A 25,995-nucleotide genomic window follows, 5' to 3' on the forward strand; every position below is an offset into this window, starting at 1 on the left:
AGGGGCAACTATTGGGCACAAAGAATTTGCACATCAATAATTTCCAGAGAAACATATGTAGAACCATCCGTATTAATCATAGCTTTCATCTTATTCAAGTGTTTTGATATACGACATTTAGTGGCATGAGAAGTCCCAATTTACCATGGATGGTACAGATATATTTGAAACTATGAGGACCTTACTTTGACCAAAGTTATTATACCATCATTGGCACCGAGCGGAACTTCTATTGCAGAATGCTTTCTTGTCTAATCAACCGGGTATTGCAATCAGTCATTGAAGGGTTTATGTACATTTCAGAATCAATATCACGCAAGCGAGCACATGCAAATATCGATGAAAATGTTTAATATTATGGGAAAGAGTAAAGGTGCCTTTTCACGTGTTTTCCTAAGGTCCACTCGTGCTTCTGCCTTGGTGTAAGGTCCGCATTAAAAATTTAGTTGATGGCAGACCCTGTAAAGTTGCATGTCACGTCTCTTTGTCAAACAACTTTGTGCGAGCGATCTGCTAATTGTCACCGCTTTCAAAAATTTAAATCCTAAAGAAATCACGGTAAGTGACAATGCCATGTGGGTGTGGCCCGTCCTTGTCCATTCCCTCTCTTCATTCATCTTTACATTTTATTATACGCAATATGACGATATGACACGATCCGTCGACACATCATTTCTAAAAAAAAAACAAAAGAATTCTAATACATTATGACATATTGTATATTAAATGTATATATTTACATATACCTAATATTTTATTCAAAAATAATAAAAAGCATAAAATAATAAATTTACACTAAAAATGTTAATCCATCATTTATTAATATCATTCATTATTTCAATTTGACAAATTTAACTCTATTTCAATAATCTATAAAATTTAGAGGAAAAAAATAAGCAATTTATATTTTAAACTTGCTATCAGATGTGTTAGAAGATAGAAGGAAAAAAACTTGATGATGGATTGTGTGTCATGAAAAGTGAGAGTTAGAAGAGAAGAGAAAATTAAGTTTTTTTTTTTTTCTTTCTTTTCCCATGTATTATTATTTTTCACTTTTATTTTTTCACATTTATATATATTTTAACCCCTCACTTATTGAAATTTTTTAAAAATAACCCGACTAGATATTAGATTTTTGACACGTGTTGATCGAGTATCGAAGTGTGTCAGATACATGTCAAAGTGTCCGACATGATTCGAAGAGTCTCGAAGGAAAGTGTCATGCTACTCCGATGTAAGGTACATATATTCCGGGGCAATGGTTAGAGTTGAATCGTTTGTTTCCTTCAACGGTTGAGAATGTGTCAAATACATATCAAAGTGTCCGACATGATACGAAGAGTCTCGAAGGAGAGTGTCGGTGCTTCTCCGATGTAAGGTACATATATTCCGGGGCAATGGTTAGAGTTGAATCGTTCATTTCCTTCAACGGTTGAGAATCGTCTCTTTCTTCCTCCATTCATTGCTATTCGACGCTCCCCTTCCTGTCTTTTTTTCACTCAAAATCTCTTGGCCTTCTTTGCCTCTCGCTCTGTTTCGCTCTTTCTTCTCCTAAGCTCAACCATTCTTCTTCCTTCTCCTCCTCTTCTTCTTCTTCGGTATCTGCTCCTCCTTTTCATCATTCTCTTTCTCTCGATCTCTCTTTTTTCTTGCTCTTTCTTTATCCGGAAAAAAAAAAAATCAAAGAAAGATGTCGGCCGATTCTATCGTTTCTATTGCATGGGATGTCTTAAAGAGCTATGTAGTTGTTCCCATCAAGCGTCGATTCGAATATGTGATCTCCTCCAAGAGTTTCGCCGACCGTCTTCGGGAGGAAGTCCAGAATCTGAATATCGAGGCTGATAGGGTCCAGATTCTTGAAAAAGCGGCCAAAAACAATGTTCGGAACTTCCACAGTACCTTCACGAACTGGAAGGCAAGTTGTGAGGAGAACTTGAAGGAGGCGCAAGGACTGTTGGACGCCTCCGACGAGGCAAGCAAGACCTGCTGCTACGGGACCCTTCCCGACCCCAAATGTCGCTATCAGTTCAGCATGAAGGCCGAGGCCGAGATCAAGGTCATTCGTGAACTCGCTGAAAAATGCAACGGATTCAAGGAATTGAAAGACATCTGTTTCATCGATCCTTCTCCGGGGGATGTCACTGCAATGACCTCTGCGTCTTCTGCCTCGACATCGATTAAGCTTGCAGACTATGACATCTTCGAATCTAGAGTTCAAATCATACGGGGCATCAAGGACGCTCTTGCCGATGACAGCAACAGCGTGGTCGGGGTTCATGGGATGGGCGGGCTTGGCAAGTCCACGCTTTTGGAGGAAGTCAAAAGGATGATTAGCGAAGAGAAGTCATTTGATTGGGTCGCTAAGGCCAACGTGTCGGAAAATCCAAACATCTGGACAATTCAAGGAGAGATTGCGGATGCCTTGGGCCTTACTGACATAAAGACCAAAGAGACTACCGCCGGGCGAGCGGAACTTCTACAACAGAGGTTGAAAGAGGAGAGTAAGAACAAGAAGGTCCTCATAATACTGGATAACTTGTGGAAGGGGCTAGACTTGAAATCAGTCGGCATTCCTTGTGGACATGATAATAAAGTCATAGGATGCAAGTTATTGTTGACGTCAAGAGATCGAGATATTTTAAAAAGTGCAATGGGCTGCGACAAGGACTTCCTCCTTGGTGAGCTAGAGGAGGAAGAGGCAAAAAGGTTGTTTGAGAAGTTTGCGGGAGACAAAGTTCATGATAATGAGTTCAAACCCTTGGTGGATGAAGCGCTCCACAAATGTGCAGGTTTGCCTTTCCTTATTGTCAGTATGGCAAAATATTTTAAAGGCGTAGGTTTGCCTGAATGGAAGATTGCTTTGAAACAAATCAAGTTGTCTAAAAACAAACACCTTCGTGGGGTGATAAATGACATGTTGCAATTGAGTTATGATCATTTAAAAGGCGAAGAGAAGTCTTTGCTAGCGCTATGTGTTGTTTATGGCACCTCTAATCCCTCTTTTGAAAACTTGGTGAGGTATGGCGTTGGTTGGGGGCTATTTCGAGAAGATGACAACATAGAAGAAGCTAGAGAAAGGTTGAGATTGGGGATTCGTACTCTTCAAGCCTCCTCCCTTTTGTTAGAGAATGGAGATGCTTATGGTTTCAAAATACATGACTTGGTTCGTGAATTTGTTGCCTCTGTTGCTTTTAGAGATCACCCTCTTCTCGTGTTGAAAGATAAAGATAAGTCAATAATGGAGTTGCCGAAGGACAAGCTCAAAAGTTGTAGGGCAATATGCTTTCCATATGTTGACATAAATGAGCTTCCCCAAGAATTAGATTGCCCAGAATTGCAGATCTTTTTGCTGTTCACATACGATGAATCTCTTAAAGTCTCATATTCGTTATTTTACTCTATAAGGAAGCTCATGGTCTTAAATCTTATTGGGATACATCTCACTTGCTTCTCTTCATCGTTTCAATTCTTGGAGAACTTACGCACTCTGTGTCTTGACTATTGTTCGTTAGATAATGTAGCCATTCTTGGCGAGCTGAAAGGGTTAGAAATTCTTAGCTTGAAGGGCTCTGATATTCATCAATTGCCAAGAGAAATTGGGCAACTGGCAAACCTAAGGTTGTTAGACTTGACTCGGTGTAATAAACTTAAGATAATTGAATCAGGTGTACTTCGAAGCTTGTTCAAATTGGAGGAGTTGTACATGAAGAATAGCTTTGACCAATGGAATGTTGTGGAGCAAACTCCACCAACTAGTGCTAGTCTGATTGAATTGAATCACATGAAGAAGCTCCACACTCTACATTTGTCCATTCGTAGTCCGAGTATGCTCCCAGAGGATCTAAATGTCGAGAAATTAACCAAGTATGAAATTCGAATAGGTAATGCCGGCAACTGGTGTCTTGAGTGCAAAGGATCGAGGACATTAGAGCTCGGGTTGGATCCATTAAGTGATGTTCTCCCAAGAGTATTCATACAAAGCATCTCTGGCACAGCTAACTGTCTGCTTTTAGACAAGTTCGATGGATGTGAGAAAAGCATTTGTTCATTATCCCAAAATGGTTTTCCAAAATTGAAGCATCTAAAGGTCACGAATAGTTCCTCCATCCAATACATTCTCCGATCGCCATCCCATACATATTTTGAGACATTGGAGTTGTTACTTCTCGAGAATCTCATCACCTTGGAGAAGATATGCACCAACAATATCTCCTCCAAGTCCTTCAATACATTAAAAGTAGTACGAGTCAAAAGTTGTAACAAGATGGAAGTATTATTTCCTCTTTCAATATTGAAAGGACTTCCACGGCTAGAAGAGATCGAAGTTGTCAAGTGCAAGTTAATGCGTGGGATTGTAGAAGTTGATGTTTGTAGCAAAGTGAAGTTGCATAACTTGCATGTCTTGAAATTGTGTAACTTGCCAGATATCAAGAACTTTTTAGATACTAAGTCAACTCCTTCAAGTAGTACATCAAATGACCAAGTTAGCACTCAAATTGCATTCTTCAATGGGCAACAGGTAACTATTTATTAACTTTTCCCTCCTTTGCTAATTAGATGTAACACAAATTATGATGCTTATTCAATTTTTTATTTTCAATTTATTTTTTTTCCTAATTAGCTTATCCTTCCATGCTTCTCTGCAATCAGATAAACAATCTTATATTACTCTCATTGTGTAGAAACCTAACTAATTGTGTGAAATCAATGTAAATTTAGTTTGTGATACATTCTGAATTATTTTCAACTCACATGCCGCAAGTATATCCATATCAATAGGGTCTCATAAGCAAAATTGAAGGGAATTTCAGCACTAAAATAATTCCATCAGCAAAGTAATTTTTAATCTTTTGAAATGGATTCCATTGAATTGAGTTATCAAACTTTGCTATTATCCACAAAATGTATAATATAAGTGACTCTCTTAAAAACTAATATGAAGGATGGGAAGGAGGATCGGGTTTTTTTAATAAAAGCAACTTTACTAATCTAATTGATGCTCGTATTTTGTGTATTGTGTTTAAACAAGCACTTAGTCATTGCATATGCTCTATAATTATGAGAGTATAGAATTTTGTGCATGTTCATACATGCATATAGGATGGATAGATGTATTTGGATGCACTTTTGGCATCACAAACACAAATTTGTGCTTGATATCAAATTGGTTATTAATAGGCTATGTTTAGTCGTACAGGTTTCTAATCATGATAAGACTGAATATTATAAGATATGAAAATTCAAGGATTTTACTATATCATATTCACTGTTTGTTGATTACAGTAATAAAATTGGATATATTTACATCATATCATATATATTATTTGATATACAATAGCATATTCATATAAATGAACCAAAAATTTTACAAACTAATATAGTAAAAATCTCTGGCAATACTCTTTCCTACTTTATTTTTATTTACTTTTTTATTTTATTTTTCCTCTCCTTTTTTACTTAATTTCTTTTTTATTTCTTTTTTCCCCTCCCATCATTCTCTAATAAAATTTTATTAAATAGTAAACTGTACTAATATACCTAAAATATGTAATAAATATAAATATATATTTATATTTATATATTGAATTTATAATATAAAATAGAATTAAATTCGAGTATAATTAAAAATAAGATTAAATTAAAATAACTAAATTGATTTTTTTTTTGTTATTTTTAATTTCTTATATTAGAATTCAAATATTATTTATATTGAAATATAATTTTAATTTTATTAATTTAAAAAGTTGTTATTCGATAAAAATAACTTTTCTACTATGGATATTAGAAATCTCATATTCCTTTTTCCCGTCTCTCCATGAGATAATTTTATCCTACTTATATTTCTCTTGTATCTAGTTTTATTTTATCTTGAGCAAACACCAAATATATAATATAATAAATTTATCATATCATAAATTTTATCTCGACTGCAAAATGCAGTCATAGTGTTTTACTAACATTAAAGAGAAGCTAGTAAACTAAGGACAAACAATTGCCCTGTCAAGGAAAGCGCACGGCCGCAACTATTTCATTGAGTAGACAAATTCGTGTATGGATAGATGTATTTGGATGCACTTTGGGCATCACAAACACAAATTTGTGTTTGATATCAAATTGGTTATTAATAGTGATTTATTAACATTAAAGAGATGTTAGTAAACTAAGGACAAACTATTGCTTAGTTAAGGAAAGCGCGCGGCTATTTTGTCCAGAAAAATTGCAGCGGCTATTTCATTGAGTAGACAAGCTTGCCCTTTTACGATGGTGCGATCACCATCTGAAGTTGAAGGTGGGCCCAAGACTCTGGCAATACGTTAGTTTTTTTTTTTTTTTTGAGCAAGGGCAATACGTTAGTTACTCGGTCAATAAAGAGTCATAGAAATTTAAGTCGTGGGTCCCGTATGCCAGTGAGTCTGAGTACGACTAATCTTCTGCCCATGCTTTGAGCTTCCATGGTGAAAGCTCACTTTCAGAGACAATGGAACTAGAACGGGGAAAGTTTGCAAAGGACCTTTGCGGCTTTGCGCTTTTTTTTTTTTTTGCTTTCTGTCGTTATCTAGCTGGGGGTGACAAAAGTCCAATAAATGAAGCACAAAAAAGTTAAAACTTGTTTGTATGGATGGGCGCGATGGATGAGGGCGAAGTAGACGGGACTTGCAAGTAACTTTGCGAATGAAGAATTTTCTAGGGTTATAGCACTGAACTTATGAAAAAGGCAAGTTACTCTTTTCGAGCAAAAATAAAAATAAAAACAGAAAAACAAAGCCTTCAATTGTAATGAGGGATAATGGGGTTTTTTCACATAAAATATTATGGTTTCGGACATGTAGGCTGCAAATTGAGACTCATCCTTAAGGAAATTACGACAACGAAGATGATTAATTGGGATAGGTTATATGAGCTTACCTTGTAGGAAGTAATTTAGCTTGGAAGTAAGTTCAAAAAGAGGAGCAATGAAAGTGGTGTTAGGCTGCTGTCAATATATTTTATGGTCCTATCCGCACTTCTACGGATGGTAATTTACTAACATGAAAGAGAATCAGTAAACTAAAGGATAAACAATGCCCCCAATTAAGGAAAGCTCATGGCTATATTTTATATGTGGGGAAAACTACTGCAAGTAGAGGGTTTTATTTGACTAGACAAGATTGCTCTTTTATAGTGGCGTGGCCCAAGGCTCATGCCATACTTTAATTTCCCCGTTAATAAAGAGTGATGGAGATATAAGTGGTGGATTCCACAAGGTTGTGAAGTCAGAGTGTGACTTTTCTTAAGCCCGTGCCTTGAGTTACCATGGAGATCTGGCAACAAGCCTTTGTGGCTTTGCCCTTTTTTTTTTTTTTTTTTTTTTGGGTCGTAGTCTTTGGGGCTTTTAACTTTCTAGATTCTAAATTTTCAAAAAAGAGTTACTCTTGCCTTAGTACTTCTTCTTTTTTTTTTTTTTTTTTTTTGTGTAAAACCTAGATATGTGAAGGTCCATGGGTTTTTAATGAAATGCTTCTTAAAAATGCAATAAATCACCTTCGACATTATAAAGTGATGGTAGCATACAAAAGTAGAAGTCTAAGGTTGGCTTCTCGGGGATGACAATAGACTAATGAATGAAGCACAAAAAAGTTAAACTTGTTGTATTGGTGGGAGCGAGGGGTGATGGCAAGATAGATGGGAGATTGAAAGCAACTTGGCAGATGAAAGCTTTCCTCGAGCTGTAGCAATGAACTTTTGTAAAGACTAGTTATTCTTTACAACAAAAAGTAAATAAAGCTATCCATTGTCATGGGGACCATGGGTCTCTTCACCTTTTAGACACGTTGATTAAGGAAATTATAACAACAAGGTTGAGTAATTAGGATAGGCTACTATTGCGTTTGAATTGAAACGAATACCCAAGGTAATTTACAAAGGATAGGAAAAAAGGAAGTCCAAATAATCTCAAGTTATTTACTATTTTTTAATGAAAGTTGGGATCTCAACCAGTGTCAATGACTAGTGACCACTCAATTATTGCGATATCCCCACTGCTGACATGTCTAATTTCATGTTGTTTTGCGGGGAAAATGGTCCCTTTTTGCCTAAAAATCCGGAGAAATTGGAGATATTTGAGAAGGAAAAGACAATAAAATGCCCATTTTGTTGGATTTTATCAAGGAGGCAAGCAATAGCAGTGTGTGAATAGTCCTCTTGACCTAAATGAATGAGGAATTACATTCAGTTATCAACTTCGTGTCCATAAGTCATATTCATATACCATTGCTCGCCCAAGGTTTAATTTTTGAGTTGGGCTGGTAACTAGATGTTATATAGAAGGCCCGACCTCGCTGAGACTAATGGGACATAAGCTGTATATATCTCCATCTAATTAATATAATTTGACAATTAAAAAATATTCCATGCATAAATTAATTGTTATTAGTAACCATAATGAGTGCGAATTCTTGATGATTGCAATTCCAGATATTTCTTGTAAAATGCAAACAAATTCCAATCGTAATAGCATCCCTTTTTATATTGTAAATAAAAGGTAAAGTTCATTAGTTGTCTTTTAAGGTCATAAATTAGCTTTTGTCTATCATAGATTTTCATACGTGCAAAAATTATCCTAAAGGTTGTACATTATCTTGCTTATAAATTTCTTCAACAACCATATAGGATACCTGCTATATCACGTAGATATCCTTACTGTCCTTTGTAATTGTAAATGCTATGTTGATGGATTTGTCCGTTACATTTCAATCTCATCCTTGTAGTCCTTGACAATGGAAGGACTTCCCAAATAAATATGTTATCAAACTAATTGCAGGAAATCCCCGTAAATTTAGTTTGTGATGGGTTATGAGTTATCTCAATTTATGTGTTGCTAAATATATGTATATTAATAGGGTTTCATCAAAACAAAATGAAGGGAATTTTGGCATTAAAGTAATTCCATAAGTAAAGTAATTTATAATCTTTTGAAATGTGTTCCATTGAATTTAGTTATCAATAATTGTTATTATCCACAAAATGTATAATATAGGCGACTCTTGAAAAACAATACTAAGAATGGGACGGACTGAATTTTCAAATAAAAACAGCTATCCTAATTTAATTGATGCATGCCTTTTGTGTATCGTGTTTAAATAAGCACTTAATCATTGCATATGCCCCATAATTGTAAGGGTACAGAATTTTGTACATAGTATTCTTCTTTTTTTCTTTTTTCTTTTTTTTATAGTAAAAGTAGGCTTAGGCAATTGTATGATTTTCATTATGTCACAACAAACTCGTCATTGCAAATTTGGAATTCTTGTTCTTGGAGTTCCAAAGTGATGTTCACCATTTCTTTACTCCACACAGCAGAATTTGAAATCCCCTGTGGTAAAAGAAATTACTTTTGTGTAGCTCCATATCCCACGTTGAGTAGAGAATGTCTCGCTAAAGAATTCATGAGTAAGATTCACCTTAAAGATCATCTTATTTGGTGATCACCCTTGGATACTCCTTTAGGGAGATTGGGTCACGTGGATAACGCCACGTCTATAACAAAATATCAAATAATGGAACTTGGTGCCTTAATGGAAAATTCAATATCCTAAAGTCCAAAAAAATTTAAAGAGACTTACTTCATAAGTTTCGACGGGTCTTGTATTTCAATTCACCTACTTAGTATGTGTTAGTTTAATTTCCAAAGATTCAAGTGCTCCACATCATAATCTTCAAGAAATTTGTGCCGAAATTTGAGTTTTCTTATTGTTGAGTCCATCCAATTTAGATTGTAACTTTTATGTGGCTTCAATATCTTATCAAGAAAAACAAATGGTTGCCCAGTCTCATAAGACCATATGTGGTCATTGTGGTTTCTCAACACGGCGATCTACAAATCTAAATACTAAGTCCTTTCAACTAAATGTCTTTGTATCTGGCTTTTACAGTACGCATAGATATAACTAAATTCACTTTTGGCATCACGAACACAAATCCACATATTTACGTTTGATATCTTGTTAAATTAGTTATCGATAATGATTTATTAACATTAAACTAAGGACAAACAATTGTCTGATTAAGAAAAGTGCACGACTGTTTTGTCTAGAAAAAGTTGAGGCGGCTATTTTGTTGACCAGAAAGGATTGCACTTTTATAGTGTCGATTCCTGCAATGCGTTAATTTCCCTGTCAGTCGGTAGAGGATCCTGGACATATTTGTTGCAGGTCCCACAAGGCAGTGTGTGTGAGTCTTTACGTCTTTGCGTTTTCTTAATCGTCGTAATCTTTGGAGCTTTTAACTTTCGCCATAGTTCTCCCTAGACACTGGTCATGGATATCAGTTGAACTTTTTTTGGGCCAAAATTTGAGGTTGAAAGTATCGTTGGGTTTGCTTTATTATACAGAGAGACTTCATGCGCTAATACATTTCTAACAGAGAAATTCTTCGGATGCAGTAAAACTAGCTCACTCATCAATTAAGCTCAGCATTGCAAGTTTTTTAGTGAAGGAAAGACTATTAGAAACGAAGCTAGTATGGAGATTTTTTCAGTCCATTTTTTTTTATTCCTTTTTATTTCCTTTTGTGCAACTTAATTAATCCCCTTCTCTCCCTGGCACTCGTGTATATTTACGAATTCGAGATTTAAATTAATCACTAATTCCATTACCAAATTTCGCAGGTTGCCTTTCAGAGATTGGAGACATTAGAAATCAGTGGCTTGCATAGCCTTGAGTTTATATTTTTCCCATCCATGGTTAGATCTCTCACACAATTGAAAGAACTGACTATATCGTATTGTGAAAAGACAGAGGCGATCATTATGGAGGAAGAAGGGTTGGGAATGGAAACATTAGAAAATTTGGCATTCCCGATGTTAACCAATTTACGCTTAATACAATTGAAAAGTTTGAGGTGCTTTTCTCGTGGAAAGTGTAAGATTAATTTTTTGTTTTTATCATTGAAGATTGTCTTGTAGAAATATTCATCTCAGCAATACAAATGGTGATGTTCTTTTCATACAATGAAATACCAATTACAGGTGCACGAGAAAGTCAAAATCAAGATCGCGTCAAATCATGCCACACTATACTCTTCAATCAAGAGGTACGTGATTAACGTTACGTCAAAATATTAAATATACCAGAGACAAGTATAGCCAAGATAAAAACTAACTTACTTTTAATGTATGTTTGATATCATGCTCTATTGGCTATTGATAGTGTTTTACTAACATTAAAAGAGAGAAGTCAGTAAACTGAGGACACACAATTGCCTAGTTAAGAAAAGCGCACTACTATTTTGTCCAACAAAAGTTGAGGCGTCCATTTCGTTCACTAGTGTATTTTCATAATGACGATAAGCACTGAAGTTGATGGTGGAGCCCAAGACTCCTGCAATATGTTAATTTCCTCGTCATTAGAGGGTCCTAGACATATTTGTTGTGGGTCCCACAAGGCAATGTGTGTGAGCCTTTATGTCTTCGCCTTTTCTTAATTGCTGTAGTCTTCAGGGCTTTTAATTTTTGCCATTGTTCTCATTGGACGCTGGCCATGGATACCGGTTGAACTATTTATGGGTAGAATTTTGAGGTGGAAAGTGTTAAGTTTGCTTTATTATACAGAGAGAGACAAGTAATGCTCCACTCGCTAATCCATTTCCGAAGCAGAAATTCTTTCGATGGAATAAAACTAGCTCACTCATCAAATTAAGCTCAACAATGCAAGTTTTTTTTTTAGTGAAGGAAAGACTGGCAATTAGAAATGACGCTAGTATGAGGATTTTTTTACTTCATTTTTCTGTTTTATTCTTCTTCTTCTTTTTTTTTTTTTTTGCCTTTTGTGCAATTTAATAGTCCCCCTCTCCACTTGGCACTCATCTATATTTACTTTTTGAAAGTTCATGAATTCGAGATTTAAGTTAATCACCAATTCTATGAGCAAATTTCACAGGTTGCCTTTCAGAGATTGGAGACATTAGGAATCTATGGCTTGGATAGCCTCGAGTTTATATTTTTCCCATCCATGGTTAAATCTCTCACACAACTGAAAAGACTAACTATATCAAATTGTGAAAAGACGAAGGCAATCATTATGGAGGAAGGAGGGTTGGGAATGGAAACATCAGAAATTTTGGCATTCCCGATGTTAGCCGTTTTACAATTAGAACAATTGAAAAGTTTGACGTGCTTCTCTCATGGAAAGTGTAAGATTGATTTTTTATTTTTATCATTGAAGATTGTCTTGTAGATATATTCATCTCTGCAATACAAATGGTGATATTCTTTTCATCCAATAAAATACCAATTACAGGTGCACGAGAAAGTCGAAGTCAAGATTGCGTCAGGTCATTCGACACTGCACTCTTCAATCAAAAGGTATGCGATTAGCATTACGTTAAAATATTAAATATACCAGAGATAAGCATGGCCAAGATAAAAACTAAGTAAGTTACTTATAATGTATATTTTGGTTGAAATATTTTAATAGAAAATGAGTGTCATACAAGCATAAGTGTTCAGAGACATGTATGAGTTGCAATTTCTCACTTTTAAATTCTTTAGACATAGTTTCCATAAAGATGGTTGAACATCTCTTATGGTACCTACACAAAGCATGAATGGGTAATACAACTACCGAATAGGATCTCTAAAAGCTTTCCGATATCCACAAGAAACTTAAAACTCTGAACAAACAACTTAGACATTACATGTACATTGAAAGCAACGGAAAAAACAATCGAGAGGAAAGTGAGCTGTAATGTTCAAGAGGTTGGAGATGAAGGGCCTTTAAGACACTCACTTAACTTCATTTGCACTTATAAGATCTCATTTTTTTTCCTAGTTGAAGGAAGCTTTACTCTTTCTTAACTGCACCAGCAAAAGGAATCAAAGCCTTCTCCGTCTCCTGACTAAACAAGACCTCTCGGGTCTTGGGCTTCAAATATCACTCCTCTTAGTTTTTACATGAACTGCAAGACCATTCTTATGAAACTTTTGTTAAAGAAATAAAATACATTTTGCAAATCAGCCATTTCAGTTGAGTCATCTGAATTGTCGAGCGCATAGCGGAAAAATGTTTCCGCAGAAAATGAAATAGAGCAATGTACGGAAGAAAATGAAATAGAGCAATGTACGGACGGGTTGGCTTTGACTAAACTAAAAGCAATATAGGTCGTTCACCTAAAGTGTTGTTTATGCAGCCAAAATAGGCCGTACAAATGGGCCCTCCCATGGGATTAATACGTCGACCTTCTTAGATATTTTTAATCTATTATAATGAGATATTTCGCACTGTTTTCTATAATTTGACTCGAGTATATGTATATGATTTTCATTCGCATATAACTATTGGACCTTTCTAGCATTAACAGAAAATCAATTTTAAAAGGAAAATTATCGATCAAGTATATATAGTGGTTTGAAGTGTGGAATGATGTGAGTAGGATTTGTTCATTTGACCCCATCGATTCCTTTTTTAATTGCTTTCTCTTAGCCTAACTATGTAATTGCTTTAGAGTGATCTAATATTGATTTGAGGCATTCGGTATTAGATAAAATCATATCTCTTACTGTAGTGCACCATTTGATTGTTGATCTATTGCCTTTTTAATCTCAATCTCTCCATCATTTTCTTTCTAATGGCTAATATTCTTCCTCAAGCGATCTCTTAGCTGCATTCTCTAACAGTGATTACCCATTTGACTTGCTTTTTGTTTCTTTAAATAAATTCTTCCTCATTCTTAATTAATTTACGAAATGGTGCAATTTCACTGAAGAATTTCATCCATATTGTAACTTAAATGACCTTCTCTAAGTGATTTAACAATTGCTATGTATAGTAACTATTTCATTCTTGGGCTAGCCAAAAAGCACAAAGGGAGAGATTTTATTTGAGTTTGGGATCTATGAAACACTAATGTCATTAGATGATTGTTATATGAGCGTATCCAAATTACCATTTTGACCATGCTTAAGACATTCTAGTCAAAATTCGTACTTAGCAACTCCAGTATATTCCAATAGTCTTTTCATTCTGGAGTCATCAACATTAGTATGGACATTTTTTTTTTATACTATTTTCATTTTATTCTTTTTTTCTTTTGTGCAACTTAAGATAGAATTACCAATTCCATGAATTCATAATTTACATCTTGGCACTCTTCTTTATTTACATCTTGGAAGTTCATGAATTTGTAATTTAACTAAATCACCAATTCCGTGAGTATCGCAGGTTGCATTTCCTAACTTGGAGAATTTATATATCAAGGGCATGGATAACATCAAGATGATATGGCACGGTCAAATCCCCACGGATTCTTTCTCTAAACTAAAATTGCTTTCACTTAATGAATGCAAAAAGCTTGTGAATGCCGTACCTTCTTTCATTCTAGGACAGCTCTTGAGCCTGGAAACTTTGATAGCAAAAGCATGTGATTCCCTTGAAGTTGTTTTTAAACTCCAGCCACTAAATCCTCTAGATGGAAATAGTGATGCTTGTTCTCCGTTAAAAGAGCTGAAGTTAGATGACTTATCAATGCTAAACTGTGTATGGGATAAGGAACTCTACCGTCATATTAAATTCCAATGTCTACGTTCGGTTACCCTTCGGAGATGCGCTAGGCTCACCTCTTTGTTTTCAACCTCAATAGCCAGAGATCTAATCCAACTTGAGGAGTTGAAGATCAATCAATGCGGCATTGTGGAACTCATCGAGAAGGAAGGATCAAATGAGCTGAGCATCAATGTGGAAGCCATAGAAGGCCCAAGTCATGAGCTAAAAGTAGCATCATCCTTTCCAAGTTATTTTCAAGCATATGAAGACTCTAGATGTGTCACATTGTCATGGGCTATCAAATATGTTCACACTGACAATGGCTACAAATTTGGTGGAACTCACAAAATTGAGGATTAGTAAATGTGAAATATTGACGAAAGTCATTAGTGATGAGGGAGGAAAGGAGGGGCATGTAGTGGCTTTCAATCAATTGAAGTATATGGAGCTTGATAGGTTGACTAGTTTGAGATGTTTCAGCTCAAATGGAGACACTTTAATGTTCCCTCTCTTGGAAGATATCATTGTGAATACATGTCCCAAGATGAAGTTCTTCCACAAGGGACAAATAGAGGCGCCAAAGCTAAAGGGAGTAAAAGTAGGTTTGAATGAATGCCAGTATTTTTGGAAGGGAAACCTCAACACGACCATCCAAAATATGTTAGAAGAAATGGTATGCTTCAGTTATTAAATTCTGTGCAATTTGACTTTTTCTTATCACCAATAAAGTAATTTTTTTTTTTGTTTTGCTAACTATAATTTTACATGTAATGATGCATTTTCTGATAGGCTACGTTCGCGGGGACTGAGTATATGCGCTTGTTTGAGTTCTCGGAGCTGATTGGAAAATGGCATAGTGAACTTAATCCCATCACGTCATATTGGCAATTAAAATCATTAGTAGTGGATAAATGTCCATCATTTATTAATGCTATTCCATCCAGTTTGATGCTTGTTTTAAAAAGAATGACAAGCTTGCAAGTGCGTGATTGCGAGCCTTTGGAAGAAATATTTGATCTTGAAGGGCTTGAGGCTGTGGATTGCACTCAGGTGTTGCCTCGGCTATGGCATTTGGACTTGGTCAATCTACCAAAGTTGAGGCAACTATGGAATAGAGATCTCCAAGGAACAATGTGCTTCAATTCTCTAGGACATCTCAGCCTTTATAAATGCAGCAACTTGAGACATGCTTTTGTTCCATCAATGGCTCAATGTCTTCCAAATCTACAACAGATGGAAATAAAGGAGTGTGATCAAATGGAAGGAGTGATCGCAGATGAAGAAGGGCAGGGAAGAGCAGTGGAGGAGATTACATTCCCAAATCTTTGGCAAATAACTCTAGAATGCTTGCCCAATTTGACTAGTTTCCTCTTGTGGAAGAATCATATGCTAGAATGCCCTATTTTATCAAAGTTGAGCATTGCCCATTGCCCAAAGATGAGAAGTCTAACTTGGCAATCTTCAATGGAGATTGACAATGGCACCCCTTCACTTTTCACTCCACAGGTTAGTCTCTCAAACAAATGCATTTTTGGCATTTCATTTGAACATATTCGTTCGCGTATAATTGGACAATGCATGGTATGTAGACAAAAGTGCTAGATATAAATGTTTGTAATATCAATCATCAATGCTTTGCTCAAATTTGATCGGGACTTGTGTTTCATACCTAAACAAAGATGACAAGAATATTTGCCTTCCCACAATAATCCATGATCACATCCATAAAGTATTAATGCAAAACAATTCAGACATTGATAACCATGTGCAGTTTTAAAATCATTTAATTATATAGATCTATGTACATAATCTATTAATATTTACTTAAAAGATTAATTTTTTTCTAATCCTCAGCAAATATAAGTATTAATTGTCCATCTCCACATATTTTTAGAAGTGTTATTTTTGTGAGCTCATAAACTCATATTGTGTGCAAATACCTTAAAATTGATTACAGAGGATTTTTTAAAAAGTTATGACAATAACCATATGAAAACATTTACTTTTTGCAATTTCAACTATAAAGAACAAAACAGTAAACATAGAATAGCATTAAAAATGACAAAAAAATGAAGTATCGCCCACTTCATATTTTCTTGCACAAAACCAAACTGGCGTCATTCTATTAAACATGTAGAAAAGAGGAAAAGAAAACTTCATAATTATAAAAGCCTAGTTCACAAATTGCTTAGCTATTACAGCTCATTGTACCATAATCATCTTCCCAATCAATGAAATGGGAGGACTTAGAAAGAATAGCTCTTTTTAATTGGAGTGCTTTAAACTTCGATAAGGATCAATGCAATCAACTTTTTTATATCTTAATAATCACCAATGCTTGAGCTGGGTCTTGATAATAAAATAAATAAAAATAAAAAGGCCAATATGCATGAAGTTGTCCATCTTCTTTGTTTGTAAATCATACTTGAATCGCTATACTTCAACAACCTATCAAATTATGTACCTGCATTATATAATAAATATTAACTCTAAATTATCATATTGAGTGATAATTAGTGTGATATTGCCCACAATCTATGCTTGGCAAGAGAAAATGCATATTGTTTTTTTCAAAAAAGAAATGGCAAAAAAAGGGAAAAAATAAAAGAGAGAATAGGACAGCTGGACACTAAATAGTAGCAATTCCGTGGGTGGTCCAGCATTCAAGTCTTATTTTAACTAGATGACAATATTTAAAAATGTCCTAGCTAAAATAAAAATTTTAAAAAAATTGGAATAAATTATCCAATCAACAACACTATTGAAGAGAAAATATTAGGTGCATTAAATACACCATGTAGGATATTAAATCATAGCAAATCGACATGTGGTTTTGGTAAGTTGAATGATCAAAATATTTGCTCCCCCTCCCTTCAATAACGCCCCGTTACTGGAAAGCTCTCTTTCCTCTTTCTAGTGTGGCTTTGCTCCCTCTCTCTCTCCCTCTCTTTCCTTCCTCGATGGCCTTGGCCTCCGTCTATTGCAGTGTTGTTGCGGTGCGCTCACTAGACAAAGAAAAAAAAAGAAAAAAGAAAACAGAAAAAGGAAGAAATTAGACAAAGTCTATTTGATGATTTAGCTTCTCCCCCTCTAAAGAAATGTTCGCTCTGAGTCATTTCATTTCACCTTGATCCTCCTCTTCGCGACGAGGGGAAAAAAGAAAGTGAACCAAATCTACAGAGAGTCAAGTAACAATAACTCTTCTTCCTCCCCCTCCCCCTCCCCCTCATCCTCTTACCTTCTGTTTTTTTGGGGCGATTGATTGGGTGGTCTGTCCAATGGTTGAATCGGAAGCTTCGGAATCGCTTCTCTGAAGCTCGCCTCCTCTTTGTGCGCGTGCTTCCATGGGTTCCGAGTGATTACGCGAACCGGAGCTTGTTGGTTATGGTGGGTCGAAGTGGATCTCCGATGCGGAAGCGATTTCGGTGTCGATTCGGTTGGGGCGTTGATTCCGGCGAAGAAAAATTAAAAAATCTTCTCTTCAGTCCTCTCTTCCTCCTCCTTCGTCCACAGCCGCCCGACCTCCGCGCCTCCTCCGCTATTGCCAACGGCGGAGTCACCGGCGCCTTGATTAGGCTGACCCTCGCTATGTCCAAGCCGAGCATGGCCGGCTTCCTCTGATTTGTCCGTCTCATCGTTCTACAGATCTCGAAATCTGGCCGTCCATAGCCACGGAGTTGTAGACGGAAGTTGCAATTGTCGCTCGCAGCGATGGACGAGCCGCTGTGGCTGGAGCCATGGCTGCAGATCTGGAAGTCCCGTCGTGAGCAACAACGGCTTATGGACTGCGACTGTCCCCTCCATGGTCGCCCGCGGTTGGCTCGTGATCGGCCCCGTCCATGGCCGAGCCACCCCTCCATCGTCACAGCTGCTCGTGGTCGTTGCGCGCCAAGGTCTGGACTGGATTCGTGCCTCCAGATCTAGTATCGTTCATGGACACAAGCCTAGTTCGTCCATGGCTCGTGAGGAAGCTCCTCCATAGATCAGGCGACCGTAGCTTGTCCATGGCCATGAACCTTGATGGCGAGTTTGAGATCCCGGCAGCCATGGACTGCAAGGTCAAAACGGCGAAAAAAACAGAGGAATAGATGTCGGGAAGAGTGGCCATGGCCATTGAACGCGTTTGCCATGGATGAGCCATCATGAATGGGCAGACCACAAAGATGACGGAGAGGGTTGGATGCACCCGGCAATGGTCGCCTTGGGCGCGCGGCAACTCCGTCGGTGGCGACGCGGAGGGAGGAGGGAAGGTTGGGCTCAATGTGGCTGGAGATGGAGGAGAAAGCGTAAATGGAGAAGGAAAGTGAGGTGGATTGAGATTTTTTATATTTAGTCATCTGAAAAAAAAAGAGTCAATATTTAGTCAATGTCCTAGCTACATAAAAAATTAAAAATAATAAGAATAAATCATCCGGTCAACACTTCATTCCGTCTCATGAAGTTCTCCTCATGTGAAGACTAAACGCAATAGATGACGACCTCCTCCGGTACTTCTTTTTTGGGGTCAAATCCTGAGGCACTAGAAATTGTGTGATATCGACGCAAATTTGATTTTTTGGCCTTTTTTTTTTATATGGATTCCATATAAGTTTCGGTTATTGCTTTTTTTCCTTGACGGAAGAAATGCTTGTGTTTTTTCTTATTCTAATACTTTTGCGCAATTCTTTCTATTGTTGCCTTGCGAGTATAATGTTTAATCATGAGGAGTATCTATACATTTGTTTACTTTTTTATCATAAGAGTTATCGCTAATTATTTATTTACTTCTAATGTCATTTGCATGTATAAGTTGTCATGTAATAATAGGTATCCCCACATTTTGAGGATATTTCAAAAAGTCATTATTACACTTAATCAAAAATACTAATAAATTTGGGAAAGCATAAAAATAGTCATATGATTTTTGGTAGTGACAAGTTGTGATAGCATTAATTTCATTTTTGTGTCAAATATGATCTGTCTCTAATAATAGTTTGCTCCCATATTGTTAGATAATTTCAAATACTCATCAAAATCCTCAATTAAGAATATTAATAGATTAAGGGAAGTGTGGAAAGTCATTTGTTTTTTTGGTTGTGAAAAGTCGTAGTTGCGTTAATTTTATTGTAACCAAATGAAAAATATCAATACTTTGCTTCTTAGTGGACAATCTATCAGAGATCCTAACACGGTAAAAAAAAAAAAAAAAAAACGTGGTTGATTTTCTCCAAACAAACATATTGTGGTCATCCACTTTTTTTTTTTTTTTTTTTTACTTTTCTTTTGGCCTCCAACACCCAAACAAAACTTCAAAATCCTCAACACAAGGCATCTATTAAGGATAAGAAATTGGTTACCATTTTTTGCGAGCGGTTGGACCACTGGCCCACCACAAGATTCTACCACAAAAGTGAATAAATAATATTTCAAGCAAAGTTATTAATGGTCCAATGTAGAACTAGTAAGTCGGCCCAACTTGCTTTTTTATGAGATCATAATATATGTTAATTATTCCAATCATTATATTGCCCGTGCCTATTACATATTTATTTTCTTTCAATACAAAAAATTTTCTGCACATAATAAAGAAAAAACTTGTAAACAATTGAAGTTATTATTTTTTTTTATCCGGTTCGCCATCTAATTTGCATGAAGCTTCTCATTAGTGAACTTTATTAATTGAATATCCATAAGTAATGTTTGCAATTGGTATTAGTGTTGAATAAGTAGTGGTGCTCATAGTAAATAGAGGAAATAATCTCTGTCACGTAGGAAGACACATTTGATTAGTGTCGGACTCGAGTTGCCAGTCAATTGTAAGTGAAGATGCACAAATCTCACTAGTGCTCCCATTCCGTGGCTTGTTGATCCTAAACATTGATCTATTTAAAAAAGTTATTTCTGGAATTCATCACTCAATGCATCAATGATTGATGATGATTGAGGCACCATATGGCAAAAAAAAATGGGGGTAGTGTTTCTCCATCCTTTACCATATATACATGGACATGCTTATATAATCATCTTCCAAGTATTCATCATTTAACTTTCCAAAAATTAAAGGGATGAGGCGTTGCTAGTATTAAATGTCAATTAAGGCACTTAAAAGTTGATGCTCAATGTACTATTGATTATAAATGCATTTATAATTTCATGCTTGTTGCAATGCAATATACTTGGCCTTAGTCATTAGTCAACTTAAATGAAAGCATCAATTAGCCGCTCCTTTTTTTTTTTTTTTCACTAACAAGCTCTTGCATTCTCATGATTTGTGAGAGTGAGGGAAGTTTAGAAATTCTTTCTTTGAGGTCATAACTCAATGTAATCACATTCATTACTCATTTTTCTCAATATGCCAGGTACAATGTCCCAAGCTTGAGTGGATGGTTCTCTCCCATATGGACAATTTAAGCAAAATATGGAGTGACGATCCTCAAGAAACTCTCACTTTTGACAATTTCAGAAAGTGCAGGTTCAGAATTGTAAGAGGCTTGAAAATGTGTTTCCGCATTGGGTGGCTACAAGTCTAACCCAATTTAAGGAACTTCAAGTGGAGTCATGTGGGATCGAGGAAATAGTCGCTAGTGGGAATGAGACTCCACATTCCAATACTACTCGAACTCTTTTCCCAAAACTAACCTCTCTAGTGTTACATGATATGCCACAACTCAAGAACTTCTGCACCAACTTGCCCACTTTGAATTGGCCATTCTTGAAGGAATTGCGAGTGACTCACTGTGATAAAGCAAACATGCTATCTTTTGTAGCATCTATGAGCAATTGGACTAAAAAAGATTATCAACAGGGCCTTTCAGACCAAGAAGCACACTCTTCATTTGAGACGGTATGATTTCAGCTGCTCTCCCTCAGTTTCTATTTTTTTCTTTAAAGCACTCACTGATCTCATATCCACTACATAATCAAGCCACATTATATTGCTATAGAAAACATGATCTTCCTTACTTATTAGTTTGTTGACAACACTAAAATATTTCTAATATCTTAAGTATACTTTTCATTTGTGGACACCCATAAGATATTTCATTACCTATAATTACAAAAATAATTATAGATTTTTGTTGAAAGCGCGATATATTCCTAATCTAGTCTAGTGGTGCTCCTTGGGGAAATCAATGAAAATTTGACATGAGGTCCACTTCATTGTTGACACGTGTTGCACATTTGAACTTTTCTTCTCTATTTCATCTTCTAAAAACTCTTAAAAAAAAATCAATACAAACAATTTTAACAAAAATAACATTAGTACCTTAATGCACTATTTTCTATTGTATTCCTTAATTGATCTCGTCTTATACATAATCATCCTGTTGTATTACTATAGACAACCCAAAACTCCTTACCTATGAGTTTGAAGACAACATAAGATATTTTATTACATCTCAAGCACACTTAAGTTTGTGGACCCATACGTTTTGGTAATATCATCCATGCATCTTATTGCATAAGTTTCCAAAGATAACTAATTTAAGTTGAAAAAATAAGATATTTCTAATAAAAGATGAATTTGGTGAGCTTGGAGGGATCTTGACAAGATTCACTCTACAAACTTAACCATACCAACCTCTATTTGAGACTTTTAAAAGCTTGAGACTTGAATGTAGGGCTGTTGAGATATAATGAACTTTAAGAAGATGGCCACCTTCCATGAGAATCATCTTAATAGGTTTATTTTTTATAGCACATGATTTATTGTAGAAACTTTGTTGAATTTACTTCTCTTGTTGTATTGGCAATTCAACAGGACTTTCCCAACTTGGAGAGACTTTTATTAGTCGATAACAATATTCAGATGATACAAGATAGAAATTTTCCAAAGGACATCTTTGGTAAGCTAAAAGCACTAACATTGGCATGCTTTCATGATGAAAAGGCCGCTTTTCCTCTCAAATTCCTCCTAGAGAGATTTCAAAATCTACAAATCCTTGAGGTCTTCTGTAGCTCCTTTGAAGATATATTCCCGGATGAAGGGCTTGTTGACAATGGTAAACATCCAGTGCTTGAAAGTTTAAGAGAACTTAAGTTAAATGAGCTACACAACCTAAAACGTGTGTGGAGAGAAGACTCTTTAGTGTTGAAAATTCTTCAAAGCATCAACAAATTGGAGGTTTGGGATTGTCCTTGTTTGACAACAATATTTCCGACTGTGACATCCTTCCAAAAGTTGACAAGCTTAAAGGTGAAGAATTGCTCTAGATTGGTATATCTAGTAACAACTTCGACAGTCACAAATTTGGTGAATCTCAAATGGATGACTATAATAGGATGTGAAAGAATGAAAGAAATAGTGGCAAACGATGGAGACGGAGAAGGAAAAGTGATTACATTTGGGAATCTTAATAATTTGACACTCCAACATTTGCCAAGCCTAGAATGCTTCTCCTCCATCCCGAGTTGCACTTTCAGGTTTCCATACTTATTTGGTATTGAAGTGGAAGAGTGCCCAAAAATGAAGACATTTTCTAAGGGTATGCTAAGCACACCAACTATATGCCGGTTGTTTGGTAGCGTAACTATTCAGATATCAGTGGGTGGGGAATTGGGAAGAGGGTGATGATCTCAATACAACCATACAAAAGTTATCAGCATAAACAAATGCACATAAAACCGGTAAAGATTTAGTTGATGTGATTCTCTCATCCATTCTTTTTTTTTTTTTGCAGCACCGTAAGTTTTATATATTTTTCTTTTTGTAACTTTTCTATTATTGATTACATTCGATCAGCGTACCATCAACCCTGTCTATCAATGGATCTCGCCTCCTTAATTGAACAGCAGAAAGCAAAAGCAGGGCTCCTTCTCCTTCTTGATGCTAGAGGCTCTCTCTCTCTCTCTCCAACGTTCTTCTTCTTCCTCGTTGGAGCGAAACTGGGGAACCTCTGCTGCCTTCACGGAGGACTGAGAGAAGCTAGCTGCGCTTATCGTAGTCGCCGCCGGAGAGAAGAGGTAAGTGCGATGCCGGAGATGGCACCGCCGAGTCTGGACAGTCAATCCTCCACTCACTTCGTTGAAGAAGAAGATCATACTCTCTCTCTCTCTCTCTCTCCACCACATGGACCCAACAAACTCGTAAGTTCTTCCGATTTTGGTGTCTTATTGCGCTTGAATAAGCCGGAAGCTTATTTCGTAGAGACCTTCCTCAGTCCTCGCTTTCTTCTTCTTCTTCAGCTAGGGCTCTCTTCTTCAAAACCGTTCCACATTAGAGTCTTAAAGCACAAGTTCCTCAAACTAGCAATTTTATTGCCCTATTGGTGAGAGAAACACGTCTGCGTAGGAGATTTCTGCGTGTTTGAGCTTATCATCGATGGGGATGATATAGTGCGATTTGAAAATTTTCAGAGACTCACCATGCCTCGTCAACACTTTGACGTCTTGTTCTTAACAAACTCCGGACTGCTCATCATCATGAGAATTTGGAGGGGTGATTTGCGGTTTAAAATGTCTTGTTTTTGCTTGCGTAACTTTCTTTCCGTTGTTCTTTCCAAATTCTGGAATAATTTTATTAAGAAGCTCTTGTGTTAATCTTGATTGATTATGGAATGATGTGGTGATACTATTAACTTCCGACCTATGCTAAATTTTGTCATGGCAAGTCTAATTAATGAAGTATAAACAAATTGTTGCTAAAGTCGTCGATTTTTTAAGTACAGGGATAAACAAATTGTTGCTAAAGTCGTCGTTTTTTAAGTAAGGGAGGACCAAACAGTTAGCATATTAAGGTAACCAATGAGCTATTTTTTTCATGTTCCACATACCCAAGGCCTCTCGCTTCTCTTAAATCGGCCAACAAATTTCAAACGGAGCATCCCTTTTTCAAGGTGGTGATGAGGCCATCTTATGTTAAGTATGGCTTGGTAAGATCCCAAGCTTATTTACTGAGACTGGCATGTCTGAAAACCAAATATATCCATGCTATAATGTCTTTGCCTATACTCTAGTGTATTTCCAAGTTTGCCGCATTGTGTAGTAAACCGCATGACATGTTATTTTCCTCGAAGTGTTCGTGGGTATATGTTTAAAATCAGGTATATATCATAACAATGGAGTAATTGAAGTAGGAAAAAGAATGAAAGGATAATTATTGGGACATAAGCTGGTGGTTGGACGTTGGAAAGATAACAATCGTCTTCTTTTTCTGTGGATAGACGTGTTGGAAAAGCAATTGCTGAGACATCTTAAGAATTGGAATCCAAGTCGTCTTGTATGGAGAAATTTGATAACGTGATTTGATGTTGTAGAAGTAGATTATAAATGTTAATCATACAAGGAGACTAGTTGATATGGACAAGCAAATTACAAAGAATGTTGCTGCCTCCATAACTAAAGGGAAAGACCTGAAAGATAAAGGAGGTGCCTTGTTATGATTTTGAAGTTTCAGTGTAGATCTAGTGACTAATAATTTTATTATCAAATAGGAGATAATGTTGTATTTTGTTATATTAATAAGCTATTTGAGAAGGGGGAAAAGCTTACTTTACTTTGTCATATTGAGCCAATAGTTTGATAAAGCATTAATTTAGCTGTGCTTGAAAGAATTGAAAAGCTTAAGTTTAAATTTTCAATTCCATCCATGTTCGAGTCATCAAAATCTTTGCTTTTTCCCCTGCACTTACGGTCTGCATGGCTTAAATGCATGTGTGTTATATATTTAGACATGGAAGGCTTCTTCTGGCTATGTACCCTATTGCACTTTAGGTGCGTATATTTTGACATTTGACTTCATATTGCACATTGAGATTGATGACTTTCATTGTATGGTTTATTGTTGATTAAAACTCCTTAAGGTAGCAACTGCTGCGTTAAATTCACACTATGCGTGATTTGATTCTCTCATTAGTGTATGTTAATATGTTGGTCTTTCTTCACCATATGTTGGTTTTTCAACAATGTAAATGGGAATACTGTTCTTGTTCCATTCATCAGGCTACATATTCAAGGAAACAAGCAAATTGTGACTCTTAGGTATTCAGACAGATCGTGGATGGTGAAGCTCGGGAGCGATGGACGTGACCAGGGGGGATTTTCTTTTACTGGTTGGCCCACATTTGCAAGAGAAAATCGTTTGCATGCAGGAAAATGTTGGTGTGTTTAAACTCATTGATTGGGAGGATGTTGTGTTCAAAGTCTATGTTTTCATTAGTGCTGGTAAGGACTTGATTACATTAATCGAAATGAACTCTCGAAGTGTCACTTTGGCTCATCCATAATAAATTCACTTTTTCATTATTTTATCTCCTTTGATTAGTCTCAGTGAATCAATGAAGTGTACTTCTTCCATTCCCATTGGGATTTGTGAGGTTCACAATAATCCAGATGCACACTCATTAATGCCGCATCCCAAATCTAAATGAACCGAAAAGGATATGCTTCAATATCAGAAGGAAAATTAAAACCCGAAATGCTCATCATTAGAATTTAGAGGTGTGACTTGTTGGTTTCTAGTTCTTTTTCTTGTTACGTTTTCCTAATAAGCTTTTGTATA

The 25,995-nt window shown here is 36.2% G+C and overlaps 2 protein-coding genes across 2 annotated transcripts; both read left to right on the forward strand.

The window, feature by feature from the left end:
• Positions 1-1,690: 1,690 nt before the first annotated feature.
• On the forward strand, positions 1,691-11,225 carry LOC104452786 (disease resistance protein At4g27190). Its single transcript, XM_039300298.1, has 4 exons — positions 1,691-4,519; positions 10,646-10,898; positions 11,006-11,070; positions 11,187-11,225. Exons 1-4 carry the CDS (start codon positions 1,691-1,693, stop codon positions 11,223-11,225), a joined length of 3,186 nt encoding a protein of 1,061 aa, XP_039156232.1.
• A 4,167-nt stretch (positions 11,226-15,392) lies between these two features.
• On the forward strand, positions 15,393-21,377 carry LOC108960822. Its single transcript, XM_039309055.1, has 2 exons — positions 15,393-16,022; positions 20,855-21,377. Exons 1-2 carry the CDS (start codon positions 15,465-15,467, stop codon positions 21,023-21,025), a joined length of 729 nt encoding a protein of 242 aa, XP_039164989.1. The 5' UTR covers positions 15,393-15,464; the 3' UTR covers positions 21,026-21,377.
• Positions 21,378-25,995: the final 4,618 nt, after the last annotated feature.

The sequence above is a fragment of the Eucalyptus grandis genome, chromosome 1, assembly GCF_016545825.1.
Source record: "Eucalyptus grandis isolate ANBG69807.140 chromosome 1, ASM1654582v1, whole genome shotgun sequence".
NCBI classification, from domain to species: domain Eukaryota; kingdom Viridiplantae; phylum Streptophyta; class Magnoliopsida; order Myrtales; family Myrtaceae; genus Eucalyptus; species Eucalyptus grandis.

Bases quoted from the DNA above. Each gene is read 5' to 3' on its own strand.
- LOC104452786 (XM_039300298.1), top strand. From the start codon at position 1,691: ATGTCGGCCGATTCTATCGTTTCTATTGCATGGGATGTCTTAAAGAGC. The intron at 4,520-10,645 runs GTAACTATTTAT...CAAATTTCGCAG, and splicing joins CATTCTTCAATGGGCAACAG to GTTGCCTTTCAGAGATTGGA. The intron at 10,899-11,005 runs GTAAGATTAATT...TACCAATTACAG, and splicing joins GTGCTTTTCTCGTGGAAAGT to GTGCACGAGAAAGTCAAAAT.
- LOC108960822 (XM_039309055.1), top strand. From the start codon at position 15,465: ATGCTTGTTTTAAAAAGAATGACAAGCTTGCAAGTGCGTGATTGCGAG. The intron at 16,023-20,854 runs GTTAGTCTCTCA...TCAATATGCCAG, and splicing joins CTTCACTTTTCACTCCACAG to GTACAATGTCCCAAGCTTGA.